This window comes from Ascaphus truei, chromosome 4 (assembly GCF_040206685.1).
Source record: "Ascaphus truei isolate aAscTru1 chromosome 4, aAscTru1.hap1, whole genome shotgun sequence".
NCBI classification, from domain to species: Eukaryota; Metazoa; Chordata; class Amphibia; order Anura; family Ascaphidae; genus Ascaphus; species Ascaphus truei.
Window position 1 is genome coordinate 214,905,422 of NC_134486.1, and position 19,981 is coordinate 214,925,402.

At 47.3% G+C, this 19,981-nt stretch overlaps 1 protein-coding gene across 1 annotated transcript in view; it reads right to left on the reverse strand.

The window, feature by feature from the left end:
- Window positions 1-14,718, reverse strand: part of TSNAX (translin associated factor X) — a 57,580-nt gene extending 42,862 nt beyond the window's left edge. The window contains exons 1-2 of the mRNA XM_075596843.1: window positions 14,481-14,718; window positions 806-910 (exon numbers count right to left, since the gene is read on the reverse strand). Coding sequence (XP_075452958.1) covers window positions 806-910; window positions 14,481-14,496 — 121 coding nt within the window. The 5' untranslated portion in view covers window positions 14,497-14,718. The remainder of the gene's footprint in view (window positions 1-805; window positions 911-14,480) is intronic.
- Between the last annotated feature and the right edge of the window lie 5,263 nt (window positions 14,719-19,981).

The window sequence follows — 19,981 nt, forward strand, 5'->3', positions numbered from 1 at the left end:
AGGGGGGAGAGAGAGAGATAGCGCGGGGGAGGGGGAGAGCGCAGGGGAGGGCAGGAGAGAGAGAGAGCGTGGGGTGGGGGAGGAAAAAGCACGGGGGGGAGAGAGAGAGCGCAGGGAGGGCGGGAGAGCAGGGGAGAGAGCAATGGGGGGGAGGGAGAGAGGGGATATATATCCATATAGATATATATCTATATAAAGCAGAAAATAGCCGTGTTAGTCTAGTTGCGATAGTGCAGAATAAATGAGTTCTTCAGTATTAGGTGATACCTTTTTTTGTTAGTCCAATAAAAAAGGTATCAGCTAATACTGAAGAACTAATTTATTATCTATCTATATCTATATATATATATCTATATATATATATATATCTATCTATATCTATATCTATATATATATCTATATATATATATATATATCTATATATATATATATATATGTTACTGCAATACACGTCGCTCGCAAATTTTTTCTAGCAGGACAAGATTGGTCTCCTGCTTACATGCACGTGACGTCACTGTGCATGAGTGCCAGCTCGCTCTGCTCTTCCCTTCACCCTGGACGAGGCCTAAGTCTGCTGGTCACAAAGCGTATCGCACAGCAGATGCTAATGCCAATTATCAGCTATGGGGACATAGTATATGGCTCGGCACCCTAAACCCACCTTAGCAAACTTGATACCCTCTACAATTCAATATGCCGTTTTCTTCGGTCGTGTTTGCGCTCCAGTTTTTAAACACAGCATTATTGAGATATTGGTAAATTTAATTTATAGTTAGAAATACTCTTTTTAAGTCCTCATACTTACATTTAAAAGCAATAATCACTGATGATGAGGAGTCAACATTGCTGCCCATTTCATCTCTCTTTTGAGAACGTGGGAAATTGTCACGTCTGCGTTTCTTAAACTCACCTAAATTCGGAGCAAAGAAACAACAAATTATTTAGTATACAATTTCTATGACACAGATACAGATAAATGTGAAAGTATGAGTTTATATATGTATCTGTGTGGTTAGAGATGAAAAAACTCCAAAGTATATCATAATATACTGTATGTATAGGATATATAGAACAGAAAAAAAAAACATTTTCTTTAAAAAGCAACAAAACGTGTGGTTTTTTTTCATTACACAATTTAATTAATTTGAGCTCCGAGTACCCCCTGCTTCCAGAGATACTTACCTCTGTAGGTGCTGCCAGTATCTGAGCCAAGTTTCAATGTACAGGTCACGCGGGCCAATAGGAAGACAGCTTTTATTGGCCCACGGGATCTCGGACATTTAAATGGCACCATTTTGTTAGGCATACAATTCCCTGGCTGCAGATACTGGCACCCCTTACGGAGGTATCTCTGGAAGTAGGGCGTCCCTGGAGCTAAAATTAACGTAGTTCAGATCCGGAGACCCCCTGCTTCAAGTATGTATGTATGTACACACGTACACAAAATGTAAAAATTGCACAGTGCTACAACTGCTACTTTAAATGTAACTTTTTCAATGAACATTAAATAGCTAAGTGACATGCCCAGTTCATGTTACAAGGAATCACAAAATGTGCTATCATGGTTGTGAGGCAGTTTAACCTAATCACTTCAATGCTACAGTTCCAACTTCTAGTAGTCATATTGCTGAAGTGTAGATTTGTTGACTGTGATACCCTTTAAAAAAGGGACCAACAGGAGTTTTTCATAGATAAAACGTAATCACTTCCTCACTTTATATTATGACAATAACTGGAAATGCCATCTAGTTGATGCGCGGCCCTTAAGCCCTCAAAAAGTCCAAACTACACACACACACACATCCAAAAAAGAAAAAATCCGCAGCACTCACCAGAATTTATCAATAATAAATACGGGGGTGACTGAATGTAATGGATTATCATTACTACATTAGTGTGCTGGGCTGTAAAGTGTTACTCCGACAGATTCACCTTGACTTTTTACAACATTGCTGGGTACCTACCATCATGTGTCCTGGGATATGTCTACTGTTTCCCTTATGTCATTGGTGCTACTATGGAGAAAGTGGGGCTCTACCATGGGGGTGCAGAGTGGTATATGTGGTCTATTTACTACAGTCTTTGACTGAGCCACTGATTGAGCCACCTGTGTTGAAACAGGGATATCCATAAAAGCTGGCCTGTTGGCGGCTCCCGAGCTAAAAGATCACACAATCGCACGATTAATATTCCTGGGGACACTATGCAGGTAGACGTATAGGTAAAGATTGTTTTGTTGTAATGCTATACATACATCTCTGTCAGAGCATTTCCAGCTCAGTGTCTGCATACGTTTTTGCTTGTCACAATTATGATCCTGCAGGGCAGAGTGAGGTATTACAACACACATATAGAGACTGTGTTTTATCCTTGTTAAGCCACCATAGGTATGCTAGCACTGTTTTGGCGCCAAACTGAACTGTTTAATGCATTATTTAAAGACCTAGTGTGATGTACACTGTTGTAGGGGCTTGAGAAAGGACCGGGAGGTCCGAAACTTTGCGCAATTGTTCTTGTGTTCACCCCCTGATGCCTGTAGATGAATTAAACAATGTATTATTGATAAATTCTGGCGAGTGCTGCAGATTTTCTCTTTTTTGGATCTATCTATTTTGTTGCTGGATGGTGATCCTAGCTACACTGCAAACACCCTGATCTACAAAGATAAGTTATTTGTCCTACCTTGCCCACATAGAGTGCCTTAAACATTTTGTGTTATTTATGTATGTAGCCAGGGTTCCCCTCTGGTCAGTTAACCAACCCCACACTGATGAGACCCATTAAGGTCGAAACAGCTGTCTGTGGGTGGGTTTTCTGGCTATGCATCTTAACCCTGGCTGTGCTCAAAGCTGTGACCATGCAACAAGCTTAAGCTTATAGGCAGTGGTTGACAAATCACCAAAAAATCTACTCGCCACACAAAAAAATCTACTCGCCACCTAGTACCAAACGTGTGCTGCTTGGGCCAATATTTACTCGCCCGGGGGTTAATTCCACTCGCCCGGGGCGAGCAAATGTATAGGTTTGTCGAACACTGCTTATAGGGAACCATGTTAAAAATGGTTTTTGACGCAAAAAGTGGCACTGTGTGCTCATTTGCATGTTATTTCCCAGAATCCCTTGCTGCAGTGGAAGTGCTGTGTGCTGGGTGATAATTGTGAAAGGCAGGGTTGCAGACCTGCCTAAGACATACAAATGAGCATACAGTTGTATTTACATTTGCTATATGCTTTGCTGTGGAGGGTTTTTGTCACTTTTTTTACTCACCATAACTTAACTTAGTGTGCACAAACGTGCACACGCACACGCACACGCACACACTCAGTTATGGTGGGTGAAAATGACAACAAGAAACCTCCACCGTATAGCATAAAGCAAATAAAAATATAATTTGTGAGCACATTCACATGTCAGACAGGTCTGCAACCCTGCCTTTCACCATTATCACCTAGCATACAGTGCTTCCACTGCAGCAAGGGATTCTGGGAAATTACATGCAAATGAGCACACCGTGCCACCTTTTGCCTGAAATCCATTTTTACATTATGAGACCCATTAAGGTCGAAACATGTCTGCGAGTGGTTTCTCTGGCTTTGCATCTGATTCTCATGCTGTGCCTAAAAGCTGTGTTAACAGCGGGCATAAGCCTTATAAGGGTTCCATGTAAAAATAGATTTCAGGCAAAAGGTGACACGGTGTGCTCATTTGCATGTCATTTCCCAGAATCAACAACGAATATGACACCAGCACTCCTCACATATATTAAACGTCATTAAAATGGGTAAACGGATGCGCATGCGCGGCTGGTTGAGGATGGCTGCATAGACACACAGCTCCTCCAACCGCCGGCACAATAAAGCAATTAAACAATAGCAAAACCAGCATTTTTGAGAAAAAAAACATAGCGACGGCTGCCTAAACCCTTCCCAGTTAAGATAATCCACCCCAAAAAAGGATGGCAGCTACAAGACAAAAGACTCGCCGAAAGTCAGATGTCAGGGCCTACTTCACCGGCCAAAGCAAGGCAGGGACTGCAGAGATGTCAGCAGTATCTGACTCAGACTCAGCCCAGGATGCAGAGGGCTCCGGAGCGGCAGCAGAACAAACAAAAGTCATCAAAAAAGAAATATCAAGACTATTAATTGATCTCAAAGCTTTCTTCAGAGGAGAGGTGGAGGGGCTCAGACATGATCTGGTACAGATAGGGACGAGGACCAACGACCTGGAGGAGCGCATGGACGTTAGCTCAACTGCCCACAAGGAGACAAACTCCCGGGTACAAGCGCTGGAACAGAGAGTGGCAGAGTTGGAAGCCAGACAAGAGGACGGGGAGAATAGAGATCGAAGAAATAACCTCAGAGTGAGGGGGATCCCAGAAGAAATTCTGGATCCAGAAGCTTTACTCTCCCGCTGGATGGCCTCAATATTACCAGGCAGCCCGGCCTCAGACTTTAGGATGGACAGATGCCATAGGGCCTTACGATCCAGACCCGTGCCCTCCAACCCCCCTAGGGATGTGATCCTCCGGCTCCACTACTTCTCTGTCAAAGAAGAGGTGAGCAGAATAGCCCGTGCCACCCCACACATTACCTTCGAGGGGATTACCCTGTTGATCTTCCAGGATCTGTCCCCGCTGACACTGGCCAGACGGAGAGCTGTGGGGCACATAACTAAGGCCCTAAGGGACAATGAGGTGCGCTACCGTTGGGCATTCCCATTCGCCCTAGTAGCCATCAAAAACGGCAGACCGCAGGTGCTCAAGCACCCCTCAGAAGGGGCAGCCTTCCTTAAAAAACTGGGTGTGCGGGGATCACAGGACAATGGAGCGGAGGGAGCCCAGCAGGGGAAGAGGACGGACTCCCCGACAGGAAAGCAGGGCACCTCTCCCACGCCGGAGAGGAGAATCAGCAAGGAGGGGGGCAGAGGGAAAAGCCCGTAAAGGAGAGACTCTATAAAGTTCAAGAGCTGCAGTTGCGCCCGTTGCGCAGTTTAAACACACCCTGCCACACAGGCTACACCAGACATCCCCCTACCGTGAGATTGCCGAGGTTCCGGAGTTGTCCCGAGTCCAAAGATGACGGCATTCAGCAGATGGCCGCAGCACATGGGTCCCCAAAATGGCGGATATGCACCTAGTGGTGAGGAAGAAGGACGGAAGGGCGCGAGATCTCCAATGGCGGCGGGGGTTTCGGCGGGAAGATCTGCTCTGCCGGATGGACCCGCCCAGGGAGCCTCCCCCGATCCAGCCCTCTCGTCTCGGCAGTCCACCGCGGAATGAGATCAACACGCCCACACCGGTGACGTCATGGATCCCGCTATCACGAGAGTTGGAGGAGAGGCGCGGTGAAGAGCCCGGGCGGACGCCAGGATGACGTCAGATGCGAGGCGACCGGCTAGGAGTACAGCGATCTCCTCTGGCGGGGGCACGCGAGCTCCTCCGCCGGGGAGGTGATCACAGGACAGGCGGAGTCCCGCAGAAAAGACTCAGCGGTGCAGAAGGAGGTTGCCTGGCCGCTCGAGGAGGGGACATGCACGGGCGGGAGGGGGGAGGGGGGAGGGGGGGGGGAAGAGGTAGCACAGGCCCCCATCAGGGACAGGAGACAAAGGGGGGAAGACAGCATAGACAAGCCTAATAGCCATAAACAAAGCAGAGTACAGGGGCAAAGTATCATGTACTGAGCAAGAATAGCATAGAGTAGATAGCGGACAAAAGAACATGAGTGAGAACATAGGGGTACTGGAGCGGCGCAAGCGGAGGTCTCCCAGGAGAGATAACAGAAATGCGGCAACGAGGGACCCGGCAGGATCCTAGAGGGAGTGGGAGAGAGGGAGAGCACCCGAGCCCGGAAGCAGGGAAGAATGCATGAGGGGAGGTAGAAACGGTCAGCGGTTAAAAGGGCAGGCAGAGAACAGGGTGAAAAGTTGTAGTTACAGTTTTAGATAAAAGGAAGAGTTCATGATTCGAGCTCAAGGTAGTTAAACGCTTAAGTTTGGATTAATAAGAGTTAATAAAATAGATAGAAGAGAAGTTAGTTGTTAGGTTTTGTAACGCACAGAGCAGCCGGCGGGGAGGGGGGGCAGCCACCACTCTGCCTGCAGGCATGTGCGTCTTCGCCAGGAGGGGGGTCATATCCCACCTACCTGGTTCTGACCCGGAGATCTGTGGCGAGTTCTGGAAGCCACAGAGAGGGACCAAGGGGGAGGAGGGTCCAGGGAGAAAATCTCTCCTCCGGGCATTGAACCCGAGGTCTCCTAAGACCAATACGGTTCTCATGATGTATATAGGTGTTTTATGTGTGTACTCTTCCCTCATGTTTTTTCCCTTTCCTTCTCCAGTCCCAACAGGCGGTGGGTTGAATAGGCGCTTCCGGAGTCTACACCACAGAGTCCATGAACAGAACATGTCCAGGGTCAGGGGTAAGATCAGACCGGCTTACATTCTAGGTCCACACAGACACTACTACATAAAATGGAGGTAATTTTCATCTCGCAAAACGCCAAAGGGCTCAACAGTCCACGTAAGCGGAGAGTCGCTTTCACTGAATTCAAGAGGAGAGGGGCTGACGTGGTCTTCCTACAGGAGACTCACTTCAGCTCGCGTAATAATCCAAAATTTCTTGACTCTAGCTTTCGTAAGTTCTTTTTAGCATCAGGGGCAGAGAAAAAGAAAGGTGTAGCTATCCTATTCCAAAATCACACCCCCTTCCAGGTTGAAAAGATTAAAAGGGACCCAAAGGGAAGGTATCTGGTGCTGGTCGGGCTCCTTAAACAGGTCAGAATGACATTAGCGTGTATATACGCTCCAAACGAGGGTCAGCTAGACTTCTACAACACATTCTTCCAGAAGCTGCAGGTATGGGCTGAGGGACAAATAATTCTAGGGGGCGACTTTAACACAGTCATGAATGCAAAGGTAGACAGATCTACGTCCCAAAAAAATAATAAGAAAGAAGGGAATAGCTCATTACTGAAAGGCCTTAAACAGACTAGCCTGGTGGACATATGGAGAGAGCAGCACCAGGGAGACCGCAGTTATTCGTTCTACTCCCACCCACATGACAGCTACAGTAGGATTGACCACTTCTTTGTATCGGGCAGAATGGTCCCACAAATTTCCGACACAAACATACATGATATTACTTGGTCGGACCATGCATCGGTAGAGCTAAGATGCACCCAATTGAGTAATGCCAGCCCGGGAGCAAACTGGAAGCTAAATGAATCAATAATCAAAATACCGGAGACCCAAAACAAAGTGAAATCTGAAATATCAGAGTATTTCCGGATAAATAGTGGCAGTGTAGAATCCCAATCACTGCTATGGGAGGCTCATAAGGCCACGATTAGGGGGGTTTTAATCGGTATAGCGGCAAATAGGAAAAAGAAAAAGGAAGCCAAATTAGCCCAGCTTTATCACAGGTTACATGAGCTCTCTACTCTACATAACCAGACAGGTAGAGATGTTGATCTGAGGGAGTTGAAGGATGTTAGAATTCAGCTAAACCTCCTCCTTACTTCCCGAGCGGAGAAAGACATGAGTTGGACACAGAGGAAGTTCTATGAGAAAGCTAACAAACCGGACACTATGCTAGCCACCAGACTCCGTAATAGGAAACCAAATTTTAACATTCATTCTATTACGACCGCAGGAGGCCAGAGTTCCTCAAACCCTAAAGTCATAGTAGGGGAGTTTGCGAAATTCTACGAACAGCTGTACAATGGAGAGAAGGTAGTTCACAATGCTAGGACAAGTAGTAATCTACAGAAATTCCTAGCAGACGCAGCCTTGCCACAAGTAAACAGAAAGGAGCGAGAGGCTCTGCAACGAGACTTCACAAGGGAAGAACTAGAGGCGGTTGTAAAAAACTTAAAAGCATCAAAAGCCCCAGGCCCGGATGGGTTCTCCAATCTGTATTACAAAAAATTTATCGGTGTCTTAGCTCCACACATGCTCCAGCTGTTTAATGGAGTATTAGCAGGAGAGCCCTTTCCGGGACAGATGCTCCAGGCGTCAATCTCGGTAATTCATAAAGAGGACAAGGATCCCACTAGCTGCCAAAGTTACCGGCCAATATCATTAATTAACACAGATGTAAAAATCTACGCTAAATTGCTGGCCAATAGATTAAATGTAATCCTGCCGGGGCTCATCCACCCGGATCAAGTTGGCTTCATTAGAGGTAGACAAGCGGCCGACAACACTAGAAGAATTGTTGATATAATAGATTTCATGGGAGCCAACGAGATTCGGGGTGTGGCCCTAAGCTTAGACGCGGAAAAGGCCTTTGACAGGATTGATTGGCCATACCTGGAGTCCACGCTTGGCGCATTTGGGTTTGGAGGCAAATTCCAACAGGCTGTCAAAGCACTATATACGGCACCGTCAGCCAGAGTAGTTCACCAGGGATTCCCCTCGGAACTATTCCCAATTAAAAGTGGGACGAGGCAGGGATGTCCGCTTTCGCCCCTGCTATTCGCCTTATGCATCGAACCACTCGCAGCACAAATTCGGAGTAACGCTGATATCGCTGGGGTACAGATCCATTCGCAGGAGCACAAAGTGGCTCTGTACGCGGATGATATCATTCTAACCCTTGCCAAGCCGCTTATCTCGCTGCCTAATCTGTTCGAGCTTCTAGAGCGTTTTGCCCAGATCTCTGGCTTCAAAATAAATCAAACTAAATCAGAGGCCTTAAGCCTACACCTGCCAAAAGAAATGGAGAAGTTGATAGAACTCAACTTTGAGTTCAGATGGCGTCCATCCGCCATGAAATACCTAGGAGTGCAGATCACAAAAAAGGCGAGCTCCTTATATTCGGCGAACTATCCCAGACTGCTGAGGACTCTCAAAAAAGAGCTGCAGGAATGGAAGGCATATGGTATTTCTTGGTTGGGGAGGATCTATAGTGTCAAGATGAACATCCTTCCCCGAATTCTATACCTGTTCCAAACTCTCCCGGTTGCCGTGGTTAGAGCAGACATCGCAGGGCTCCAAAAGGCTATTTCCCAATTTATTTGGAAAGATAAAAAACCACGAATTAAAGGGAAAATTATGCAAAAATCCAAGGAAGCTGGTGGCCTGGCAGTCCCGAGCGTCTTGTCCTACTATAAAGCGGCACAATTGTGTCAAATCACGCAGTGGCATGGGGACCCGGGGCTCAGGAGGTGGGTGGCACTGGAGAAGGAGGTGTGCGCCCCGCTTGAGCTCAGGGACCTAATCTGGTACCCGAGGACACGGGTGAAGGATAAGCTCATCCCACTATCCTCTGTGCTCAACTCACTCTCGGTCTGGGAGGCTTCTAAAACTAGCTGCTCTCTGACCTCCAAACACACACTGATGGCTCCTTTATTTGGCAATCCGGACTTTGCTCCTGGGCTGGCGGAAAAATGCTTCCCGCGCTGGCGGCAATTAGGGATTAGTCGGTTGAAGGACCTGGAGGATAAAGGCAAGATCAAATCTTTTGAACTATTACAGTCAGAAACGGGCGTACCTAACACTGATTTTATGAGGTACCTCCAGGTCCGGGCATTTTATAACGCACACCCGGTGAGACCACCGCTGACCAAATTCGAACAGCTCTGCGTGCGCGGAGCCGACACGCGGGGACTAATCTCTGCGTTGTACAGAGAGGTGGTGAATACTGACTCAGACAGGACAGTCAAACCCAGTTTTATGACACAATGGGAAGAGGATCTCCAGACACAATTAGAGGACGAGGACTGGGCTGCGGTGTTCAAAGCTGCGGCCTCGAGCTCCATATGCACGACATTGAAGGAGAACTCATATAAGGTATTATTAAGGTGGTATCTCACCCCAATCAGATTAGCTAAATTTGTCCGGGGGGCTTCCCCGCTCTACCCCAGGCGGTGCGGGGAACAGGGGGATCTGGTGCACATGCTGTGGTCTTGCCCAAGATTAGTGCCGGTCTGGACCCAGATCCGCGATTGGCTGCAGAGGATCTTTTTAGGGCTCACAATACAGCTGGACCCGTGGCTATTTTTATTAGGTAAACCTACAAACGAGGTATCTAGATCGGGTAACAAGCTGATAGCACATTTTGCTACCGCTATGAGGTGCGAGACCGCAGCACTGTGGAATCAGAACGCAATTCCGTCTATTGATAAAATTAGAAACAGAATTTGGTTCATTTGTAGAATGGAGAAGTTAACGAGTTTAGTTAACGACTCAGCCGATAAATTTGAGAAAGTATGGTCATTATGGCTTGCCCAGACTGATATTCAGGGGATGAATGAGGCCACAATATGGCTCTGATAGAGATAGATGGGTTCTCCTTGGATGTTGGGTTGGGAGTCGGACGGGACGATCGGACAGTAGGGCTCCCTCCGAGGTACAGTGGTGAAGAGACTCTCCGACTCATGAAATCCTGATGTGTTCCGGAACTGAGCTCCTCTGAGAGGCGAACTGGAGCAGAACAAAGGCAGCATTGGTGAAAGACCCCGGCGAAACGTGGAATCAGCGCTACTACCAGGCCGCTCCCCACCCCTACCCCTCCCTCCCCCCTCGTTTTCCTTGTCCTTAGATGTGGTCAGTCTGTCTGCGTCCTGTCCTGTGGTCCCCCCAATGTTCGTCCGTTACTTGTAAAGTTTCCCTGTAAGTTAGGTGTATACCTGATACAATTGACAACATCCTGCATTCCTTGACGTGTATGCACAAAAAACCAATAAAAACAATGTTTAAAAAAAAAATAAATGGGTAAACGGTGCACTAGGGAAAAGCAAACAATAGTCTAATTGTAAAAAACTGGTAAGCAACAGAACCGAGAGGGGCCATTAGACCAGTAAAGTCCCCTGTATATCAGCACTCGATCACACTACATGGTTAAGTAGTATAGTATGTCCAATAAAGAAAAAAGCGCAGAGCTCAGAACATCCAAGAGTGTAATGGTATGATGTAAGTAATATAAAAACAATGTTAATAGTTATATAGTTAAATAAAGGGTATTAAAAACTCCCTGGAGAAAAAAATGGGATTCAAAAAAATGGAAGCTCAGATGCAGTACTAATGTAACTGTCCCCTATAGTAGGGTAATAACAAGGCTGGGTAGCCTGACAAAAATAGACGATTGAGCCTACTATAAGGAAGGGAGCTCGTAAGCAAACTCCCCCCTCTACTTTGGTACTATATTACAGGAATGTCCGTACTAGGAGAAGATATATCGAACATATAATATCTATAGGTCACTGTAGATAAATAACAGATAGTGGTAGATGGAAATACAATCAGCCTGTAGTAAGTAGAAATGTGATGGAGCAGCCGTGAGTGACTGGATAATTAACACCCACTGAGGGGACAGGAGCTCAAACAGAAACTCTCCCCTCCCAAAGCCACATGTTCATGGAAGGTAAATATCCCAGCCACTATTTTACCCTATATAAAAATGTATGAGAGGGTGTAAAACTGAGGTTATGTGAGTGTGAAAAGGTAACACTCAAATGGTAATAGTATGCCAGCTGTATATAACCTCATGTGTACATGGAGACAACTATGAGATCACTAAAATCTACTAAAATACTTGCAGTACTGGAGTAATGCAAGGTATACTGATATGTGCTTAATCACAGTGGTTGCAAAGTCAGTGCGATGTGGTCGCAGGCTCAGACGGCTATTAAGCAAATGCTTCCAATAGCCCTTAGATGCCCATGGGAGTACAGTGCAGCGATTCCGACGGCCGTTTCGATTAGGTGCTTCTTCAAGGGATGTGATTAATGGTCAGCCGCTCTCTGTCATTTAAACGCGCTTGGAGGGGGCTCGACGGAGCGCCCTCCAATAGACATGCTTTGGGGGCGGAACCATAATGACGTCACGGCCGAAATCTTTAGTCCGATGCTGCTGCGCGATTAGTTATTGAGTGAACCAATCACTATGCAGCAATGTCTAACAAGCAGTGTAGAAAGCGTAACACGGACCAATAAATGGTCGTAAATAGAGTGAAAATAAAAACACTGGAGAGTGCACATTGGTTTAGAGCGAATGACATGGTGAGAAACTGGAGAACAGATGATACACCGAGATGGATAGATACGATAGATAGTGCACAATGCACTTGAAACCATTGTAGGTGAGGAGGAATATTTAAAATCAACAACGCTGAAAATGGATAATAAAATAGACCATATTACAGAAATGGGGTAAAGAGAACCCGCTCATTTAGACCTTTAGAAGACAGGGTCTGTAGGTCATAGATCTACCTGCACTCCTTCTGCAGGAGGATCCTATCCCAGTCGCCATGTCTTTGTCCGATCCTGAGATGGTCTATACCAAAGAATTTCAGGACTTGCATGTTGTCCACATGTGCATCATTTATGTGCCTTGCTATCGGCATTTCCAGATTATTACGAATAGACCCCACGTGTTCCAAGACCCGACGTCTTAATTGACGGTGGGTCTTGCCCACATATTTTTTGCCACAATCACATGAGGCCATATAAATGACCCCAGTAGTTGGGCAATTAATAAAGGTCTTGATGGTATATTCTTTGGAATCATTCCAGTTATGGAATTTTTTAGCAGGCAACATAAAGGCGCAAGCCTTACACTTCCCGCATTTGAAAAATCCATTCGGTATGTTCGCAGCCACGTTTTAGAAACACGTTTTATATTCCTCGCCCTCCTGCTTACTAATGTTGGTCTAGGTTTAAGTACCGGACACAAATCCTCATCAACAAGCAGAAGGTGCCAATGTCTCTGAATGATACTTGATATCTGAGGCCACTGACTGTTAAAATTCCCAACAAATCTAATCGTTTTAGACTGTTTGGAACTCTGTTTCTTGGATCGTAACAGATCCTGTCTGTGTGTTTGCAAAGCTCGATTTAACGCCCACTTAATGCATGCTGAGCTGTATCCCCTCTCCAAAAAGCGTGATTTAAGCTCAGAGGACTGTTGCTTGAAAACCTCCACGGTGGTGCAGTTCCTGCGTAGCCGCAGGAACTACCCAACAGGAATAGTTTGCACCTAGTGTGGTGGGTGGTGGGTGGTAAATTGTAAGAAGCTATTTGTAGCCGCCTCTTTCCTGAACGTTTGTTTGTAGAGTACCATCTAAATCTCTATATATGGTGATTTCCAGGAAGTTGATGGAATCTTCCTGAATTTCACTAGTCAACTTGAGGTTCAGCTCGTTGCAATTTAATTTCCCAGAATCCCTTGCTGCAGTGAAAGCACTGTATGCTAGGTGATAATAGTGAAAGGCGGGGTTGCAGTGTGCAATGTATTATCAATTCTGTCTAGCAGTAGGAACTTGTTTCTTGCCTTTAACAAGTTAGCTGGGTACTGTGGCCCAGACCCACAAAGGGTGCTAAACTTTAGCACTCCTTTAGGCTGAGTCCATAGAAGGACAAGCCGCACTGAGCCGTGCGGACGCTCCGCGCTGAGCCCCGGCATCCTCAATGAGGATGCCTTGAGAGGGGGCTCACGCGAGCGTCCGCAGGCGTGCTGAGGAGTTGGATTTTTCAGCCGACAGCCAAGCTGCTTTTCAGCGCGGAGTCGGCTGAAAACATAAAATCAGTGCGAAGCAGCGTCAACGTCACGGCGCCGTCGTGACGTCAGTGCGTCGTGGGCGATTGGCCCAGCGACGTCACTGCCCCGCCTCCCCATCGCGCTCGCTGGCTCGCCTGCATGTGCATGAAATCGCACAGCTTCAGCAGGCGAGCCTCAGCGCGCCTCAGCACTGCTCCCCCCCCATATGGACTCAGCCTTACGATCAATAGATGCTGAGGCGTACACCCCTTTTGTGGTTCTGGACACATATACTCAGCTTAATAGGATAAAGATAAATTCACATGCATCTGTTCTTCAGACCAGGCATACTTCTCTTATACAGGGCTATTAACTCAGTCACTTGAACAAAAGTACTACTGTAAACTCAGCCTGTACAACAATGAAGAATGCCATGATATGCCTAATCTGCCTTGATATTTTTTTAGTGATTAAACAGGCAGATGGATGCCAATTATATGGCCAATTACTGATCTTATTAATACTTGGAATGAGCAAATGACACTGCAGGACTTTTAACTCTTTGTTTCTTTTAAGTTAAAGGAGTATTTGCAGAACTCTGGTTTGTGAATAGAAACTCGGTATGTAATTCAGTTCTTATTTAAAAAGAGAGTAACTTTAAAATCACCCCCAAAAATGATGAGTTAAAAGGTCCTGCATCCTGGAAAACACAACAGGGCAGCATTAAACTTGCATTACAGTTTTCCCGACAAATGATGCAGGTCACATCAGTAAGTAGATAGATTAATATGACCTTGGTTAGTATTAATATAGTTTATGTACGAACATATTCCACAGTGCAGTACGATGGAGGCAAGAAGACAATACAATTGCAGCACTAACATCCAGGGTGCAATATATAAGGAAGGCCCTGCTCGAATTAGATCTCAATCTTAAAGGAAGGGTTTACAAGAAGAATTAAGTGACAAAGCCACCCCAGCACGGTTTAATAGTGTATGCTCACCTTCCCTACTGCTCATAATGCCTGATATCTCAGGATATCCACCACGTTTAATAAACGGTGAGTCACTGGGGACCAAATAGATCTGACGGGAACACAGCAGTCACACAACGCCAGGATCAGGAAGGCATGAGCCATGCAAGGACCTCCAAGCAGCAGCCACGGTATTCTCCTGTGCAAACACCCACAGGAACTAGAGATAAAACAACCAAAGAAAACACAGTCACAGCAGTATGCACGTGGATATGCAGCAGTAAAGAGGGTTTGGGCTTTAAATTGTATTTTTTTTTTTTTAAACAGGATACTTAGACACCTAAGCTCCGGCAACTAAAGTCCCAGTTGCATTATGGGAAGTGTAGTTTTTTGTTGTCAGAAGCTGCTGAGATGCCAAAGATTTGCCATTGTCACGCTCAGCTCATGATTATAGAGATGTTAGTAGTGGTGGAAACATACTGGTACTAATGGGCTGTCACACTACCATTAATTTTTAATTTGCAACCCCAGAGTACCACTATTTTTTTTTGCTGACAAACATATGGTTCTACTTTTTAAAGAAAAGCTGACTTATTTCGAAGCATTAACACTGTAAAAATATTTTTTAAATATGCTCACAATAGATAGAGCTGTGAATAACCATGGGGTGGAGAGCGTAATAGGCTTGAGCGGCAAACTTAGGCTACGCCCATGCTGCCGCTGAGTGCGCTTGGCGCACTCACTTCAATTAAAATCAATTTGCACGGACACGCTCGTACACGTACGCTCTCTCAAGGTTGGCGCTTGGGAGACAAAGGTAATTTATTTGCGAGCGTGCTGAAGGCCCTCTCTCCCCCCCCCCTGCTTGCGCTTGCAAAGTATTGCAGGACAGCCTGCGCTCATGCTTCGAGAGTTGGTGACGTCACCGCTCTCAAGCATGAGTGCGCTCAGCGGCAGGGTGGCTGCAGCTTTAGGCTGCGCTTATAGTGCCGGCACCTCCACATCGCTTCAAAACAAATGCAATGAATCTGTAGCATGCGTTTGTAGTAGGCGCGACGGAGCGATGTGAATCTCTGTAGTCAATAGAATTTGATTTTTACAGAGACGGTCTCATCATGTGACAGGCTGTAACCAATCAGATAGTTTCTGATGCATGGAGAGGGGGTATGTGTCTGTGTGTGAGTGCAGGGAGAGGAGGGGATGTGTGATTGTGTGGGGGGGTTGTGTGAGGGATTGTGTGGGAGGGGGGATTTTGTGTGTGTGGAATTTTGTGTGATTGTGTGTGTGTGTGTGTGTGTGTGAGGGGGGATTGTGTGTGTGGGGGGGATTGTGTGCGTGTGAGTGATTGTGTGTGTGTGTTTGATTGTGTGCGTGTGGGATCATGGGGCCCAGGACAAATTAAAGGAGCACCCCCCCCCCCCCAACCCATAGCGCACCTACCACGGAAATATTTTTTTAGCGTGTAACTTTTACTTAACCCCCCAATACATATAAAAACACACCTCACTCCCCCCAATACATCTACAAATATACTCCACTCCCCCCATTACATCTACAAATATACCACACTCCCCCCCAATACATCTACAAATATACCCCACTCCCCCCCAATACATCTACAAATATACCCTAACCCCCCCCCAATACGTCTAAAAAATAACCCATCCCCCACACCCAATACATATATAAAATACACCCCCAATACATATAAAAATCAGGCTTACCTTGGGGATTATCTCAGGTCGGGACGTTGGCTGCAGGGGGGGGGTGGTGGGGGGCTGTGTGGTGGGGGCTGTGTGGTGTGGCGGGGCACAGCGTCTGGCCGGACTGCGGGGGGCGGAGGTGAGGGCCTGGCAGCTGGCGAGACTGCGAGGGGGCCAGTGGGTGGCAGGACTGCGGGGGGCGCCGGCGGCTGGCGGGACTGCGGGGGGGTGGGGGGGGGGGGCTGTGGGTGCAAGCGGCTGGCAGGACTGTGGGGGGCTGGCGGTGGCAGGGCCCGGCTGCAGGTCACAGCAGTTGCTGCCAGCCCTGCCCCGCTGCAGGCACCTCTCAGTCCCACAATGGCTGCTCATGCGCGCGCCGGGCCTCCCTCTCACGCCAGCGAGCCGGAAGCTTAACCCAGCTGACTTCCGCCGCTGCCGAGAGACCCGGCACCAGGTGCAGCGTTTTATTTTTGGGGGTGTACTTTTATATGTATTGAGGGGTGGGTGTGTACTTTTATATGTATTGAGGGGTGGGGGTGTATTTTTATATGTATTGGGGGGTTAAGTAAAAGTTGTGCGCTATAATTTGTTTTTCCGTGGTAGGTGTGCTATGGGTTGGGGGGGGGGGGTGGCCTGCTCCTTTAATTTGTTCTGGACCCCATGATTTCTGTTGGCGGCCGTGTGTGTGTGTGTGTGTGTGTGTGTGTGTGTGTGTGTGTGTGTGTGTGTGTGTGTGTGTGTGTGTGTGTGTGTGTCTCGGTCAAGTGAAACACACTATGTGAACAACTTTAAAATTGTAAATTCTCCCGTAATTTAAAGTAAAAGTAAAGTAAATTCAGCATAAAAACAGAAATTACAACTCCTCTCCATTTCAGCCTTCCCCATTGCTCTTGTCCCCACCCCTCTGCCTTCCGTCACTCCCCTTGTAGCAAAAGATGTCTCCCAAACTCAAATTACAACTTTCGCTTGGGTTACGGAGACAGGAGACGTCATCTGTAGCCGGCACTATAAGCGCAGCCGTAGTCTGTAATTATACTGAAGAACTGCAATGCGCACGCGCACATCTGTGACCTCATATTTGCGACATTGCAGAGCGACATCTGCACAAGCAGATTCTTCTACGCACGCGACTGCAGGGGAGACAAGGCTGACATCTGTACTTTGATTGGACGGCTGCGTCACATGACACGGCTGTCGCAGCCTGGATACAAATTTGCAAATCTCTTCAACTGTCTCCCGCATTGCAGCTGGACACGGTATAAACACTTTGCGGGGATGTATACTCTTTGTTTTGGCGCTGCGCGACGTTGCGTTTTTTGGTATAATCATGGCCTTGGGCTACTGCCCCAGTGATCATGGCTGCACGTGCACCGGAGCGTCTGGTGGCGCGTGCACCCGTTTCAGCCACGACCTGTGGTCTGTGGCAGTGCTTGCAGGGGAGAGCAGGAGATCCGACGGGGGAGAGGGGGTGATGCGGGGGCGCAGCCATGACGTCACGAGACTGGGTCGCCCTCATTGAGCCGCTGTGACGTGGCCAATGCTTGGCCGCCGTGCCTAAAGACAAAAATCTTGTCTTTTGGCCAAGGCGGTCGCATATCGTGCCTTGTGCGTGCACGCCAACTGGGGCCTGCCCAATAGAGCGCTGTGTCTGGTGTGTGGCGCACCCGCCGTAGAGCACGCAGCAGCAGCAGCCACTGGAGACCTAGCCTTAGATAAAACCCACGGAGTTTCAAACTCCACATCGCCCAGACTCTCAGATACCCACAATGGAGGCTGTACAATTGATATTGATGTGCTGATGTGAAAAAGTGAACAATACGAAATCCTTAAAATTAAAAACCATGACGGGAAATTTGGGAATATTAATATACATTTTGAAAATGAACACAATTTGAATAACTTATTTAACAATTAAAAACATGAAATTAAGTAAATCAATTGAAATAATGAAAGTAAAAATATATTTAAATTATTCCCCATATTTGTTTGCTGAGCAGACATTATTCGGCAATGAACTTTATTAAAAAAATAAGTACAGATGCTCTTCTGGGCAGTCTGCTTCTGTTTTCAACCTGCAAAGTCAATGCTAATATTGAAAAACTTTTAATTGGAATGCAAGTTCATAAATCACATTAAGACATTTTAAGTTCAGATTCTTCTTTTTTTTTTTATTAGGATTTCACGTTTTTTTGTCTTTTCTTAATAAAACATCTCTGTAATATTTAAATGATATGGCAATCGAGAAAAGTATGGAATATCCTATAGAGGAACTTTTAATTCCCAATGCCAAATCTGTTCAATTTGGCAAGGGAGAATTACACGGAGATACACCTCTGTTTGTTACAGGGTACTGTAATCAAGAAATGAAAATTAGGAAAATATTGCAGAAACATTGGGGTGTCCTTCATATGGACCCCAGGTTACATAACCAATTAACTACTAAACACAAAATAGCTTTCAGGAAAGCAAAAAATGTAAATTAAAAAACGTATTGTCGCCTAGTGCACTTAAGAAAAGTACCGCAATGCAATATCCTTGTGGTAACTTCCTTCAAAAACCTAAGGGAGATTTTGTTTGTGGCAAATGTGTGATGTGTGCATATATGTCACGAGATAAAAGTATATGTGACACTAGAAATAAGTCAACGAAAATTACCTCGGTGCTCTCTCTCAGTGGAAATAATGGTATTGTAATATAAATAGGGTGACCACCCGTCCCCCTTTTGCCGGGACAGTCCCGGTTTTTCGGTTGCTGCCCCGGTTTCCTGTGTGTCCCGGAAATGTCCCGGTTTTTCCCCGTGTGTTCCCGTTTTTTTTTTTAATGTCCGCGGCGGTGCGCGAGCAATTAGCTGCTGTGCGCGAGTGAGTGGCGGCGCGGAGGAGGAGATTGCAGCAGCCCGGCGGTGAGTATTTTTTTTAATGCCAGGGGTTGGGCTTCTCCTGTAGAAACATGCTGGGCCTTGCTGATTGGAGGATGCGGCCCGGCATTGAACAAAGTCCCGCCCCCCAGCATTTGCTACCTTTGCCAATCCCCTGCGTCCCGGCATTAAGCCCCGCCCATGGCATCATCGTTCTCCAAGTCCCGGCATGTGGGAATGGAAAGGAAGGGTGCCTTGGGGCAGAGGCCAGGGCCGGTGTGCCTTGGGGCAGGGCCAGGGGGCGGGACTTCCGCTTCCCGCTGCAGAGCACACGTGGTGTGTGTCTCTACCCGCTCCTGGCTCCTTTGCGCGGTGTCTCCCCCCTCTGCCCGCCTGGGGTGATAGGAGGTGGGTTTTTCTTCCTTTGCCTCCTGTCCTGGCGCTCCGGTCCCCTTGGTGCTAGAGACGGGCGCGGGCAGTGGTGGCTGCGCGGTGTCCCCCCATTCTGCCCAGGGATCCCGTGGCTGCCCGCCGGGGGAGGGAAGAAGGGGGGTTGGCGGCAGTTTGTACCTTTGCGTCCCGGCGCTCCCATCTACCTCCCCCCCCCCCCTTGGTGCGGGAGATGGGCGCAGGCGCGGGGTGGGTGCAGGGGGAGGCGGGGAGCCGCCTGCTCGTGGCTGCCTCTGTCAGTACTCAACTGTGTGTATGTGTGTGTGTACCAGTGTGTGTGTGTGTGTGTGTGTGTACCAGTGTGTGTGTGTGTGTACCAGTGTGTGTGTGTGTGTATACCAGTGTGTGTGTGTACCAGTGTGTGTGTGTACCAGTGTGTGTGTGTGTGTACCAGTGTGTGTGTGTACCAGTGTGTGTGTGTGTGTGTACCAGTGTGTGTGTGTACCAGTGTGTGTGTGTGTGTGTGTTTACCAGTGTGTGTGTGTGTGTACCAGTGTGTGTGTGTACCAGTGTGTGTGTGT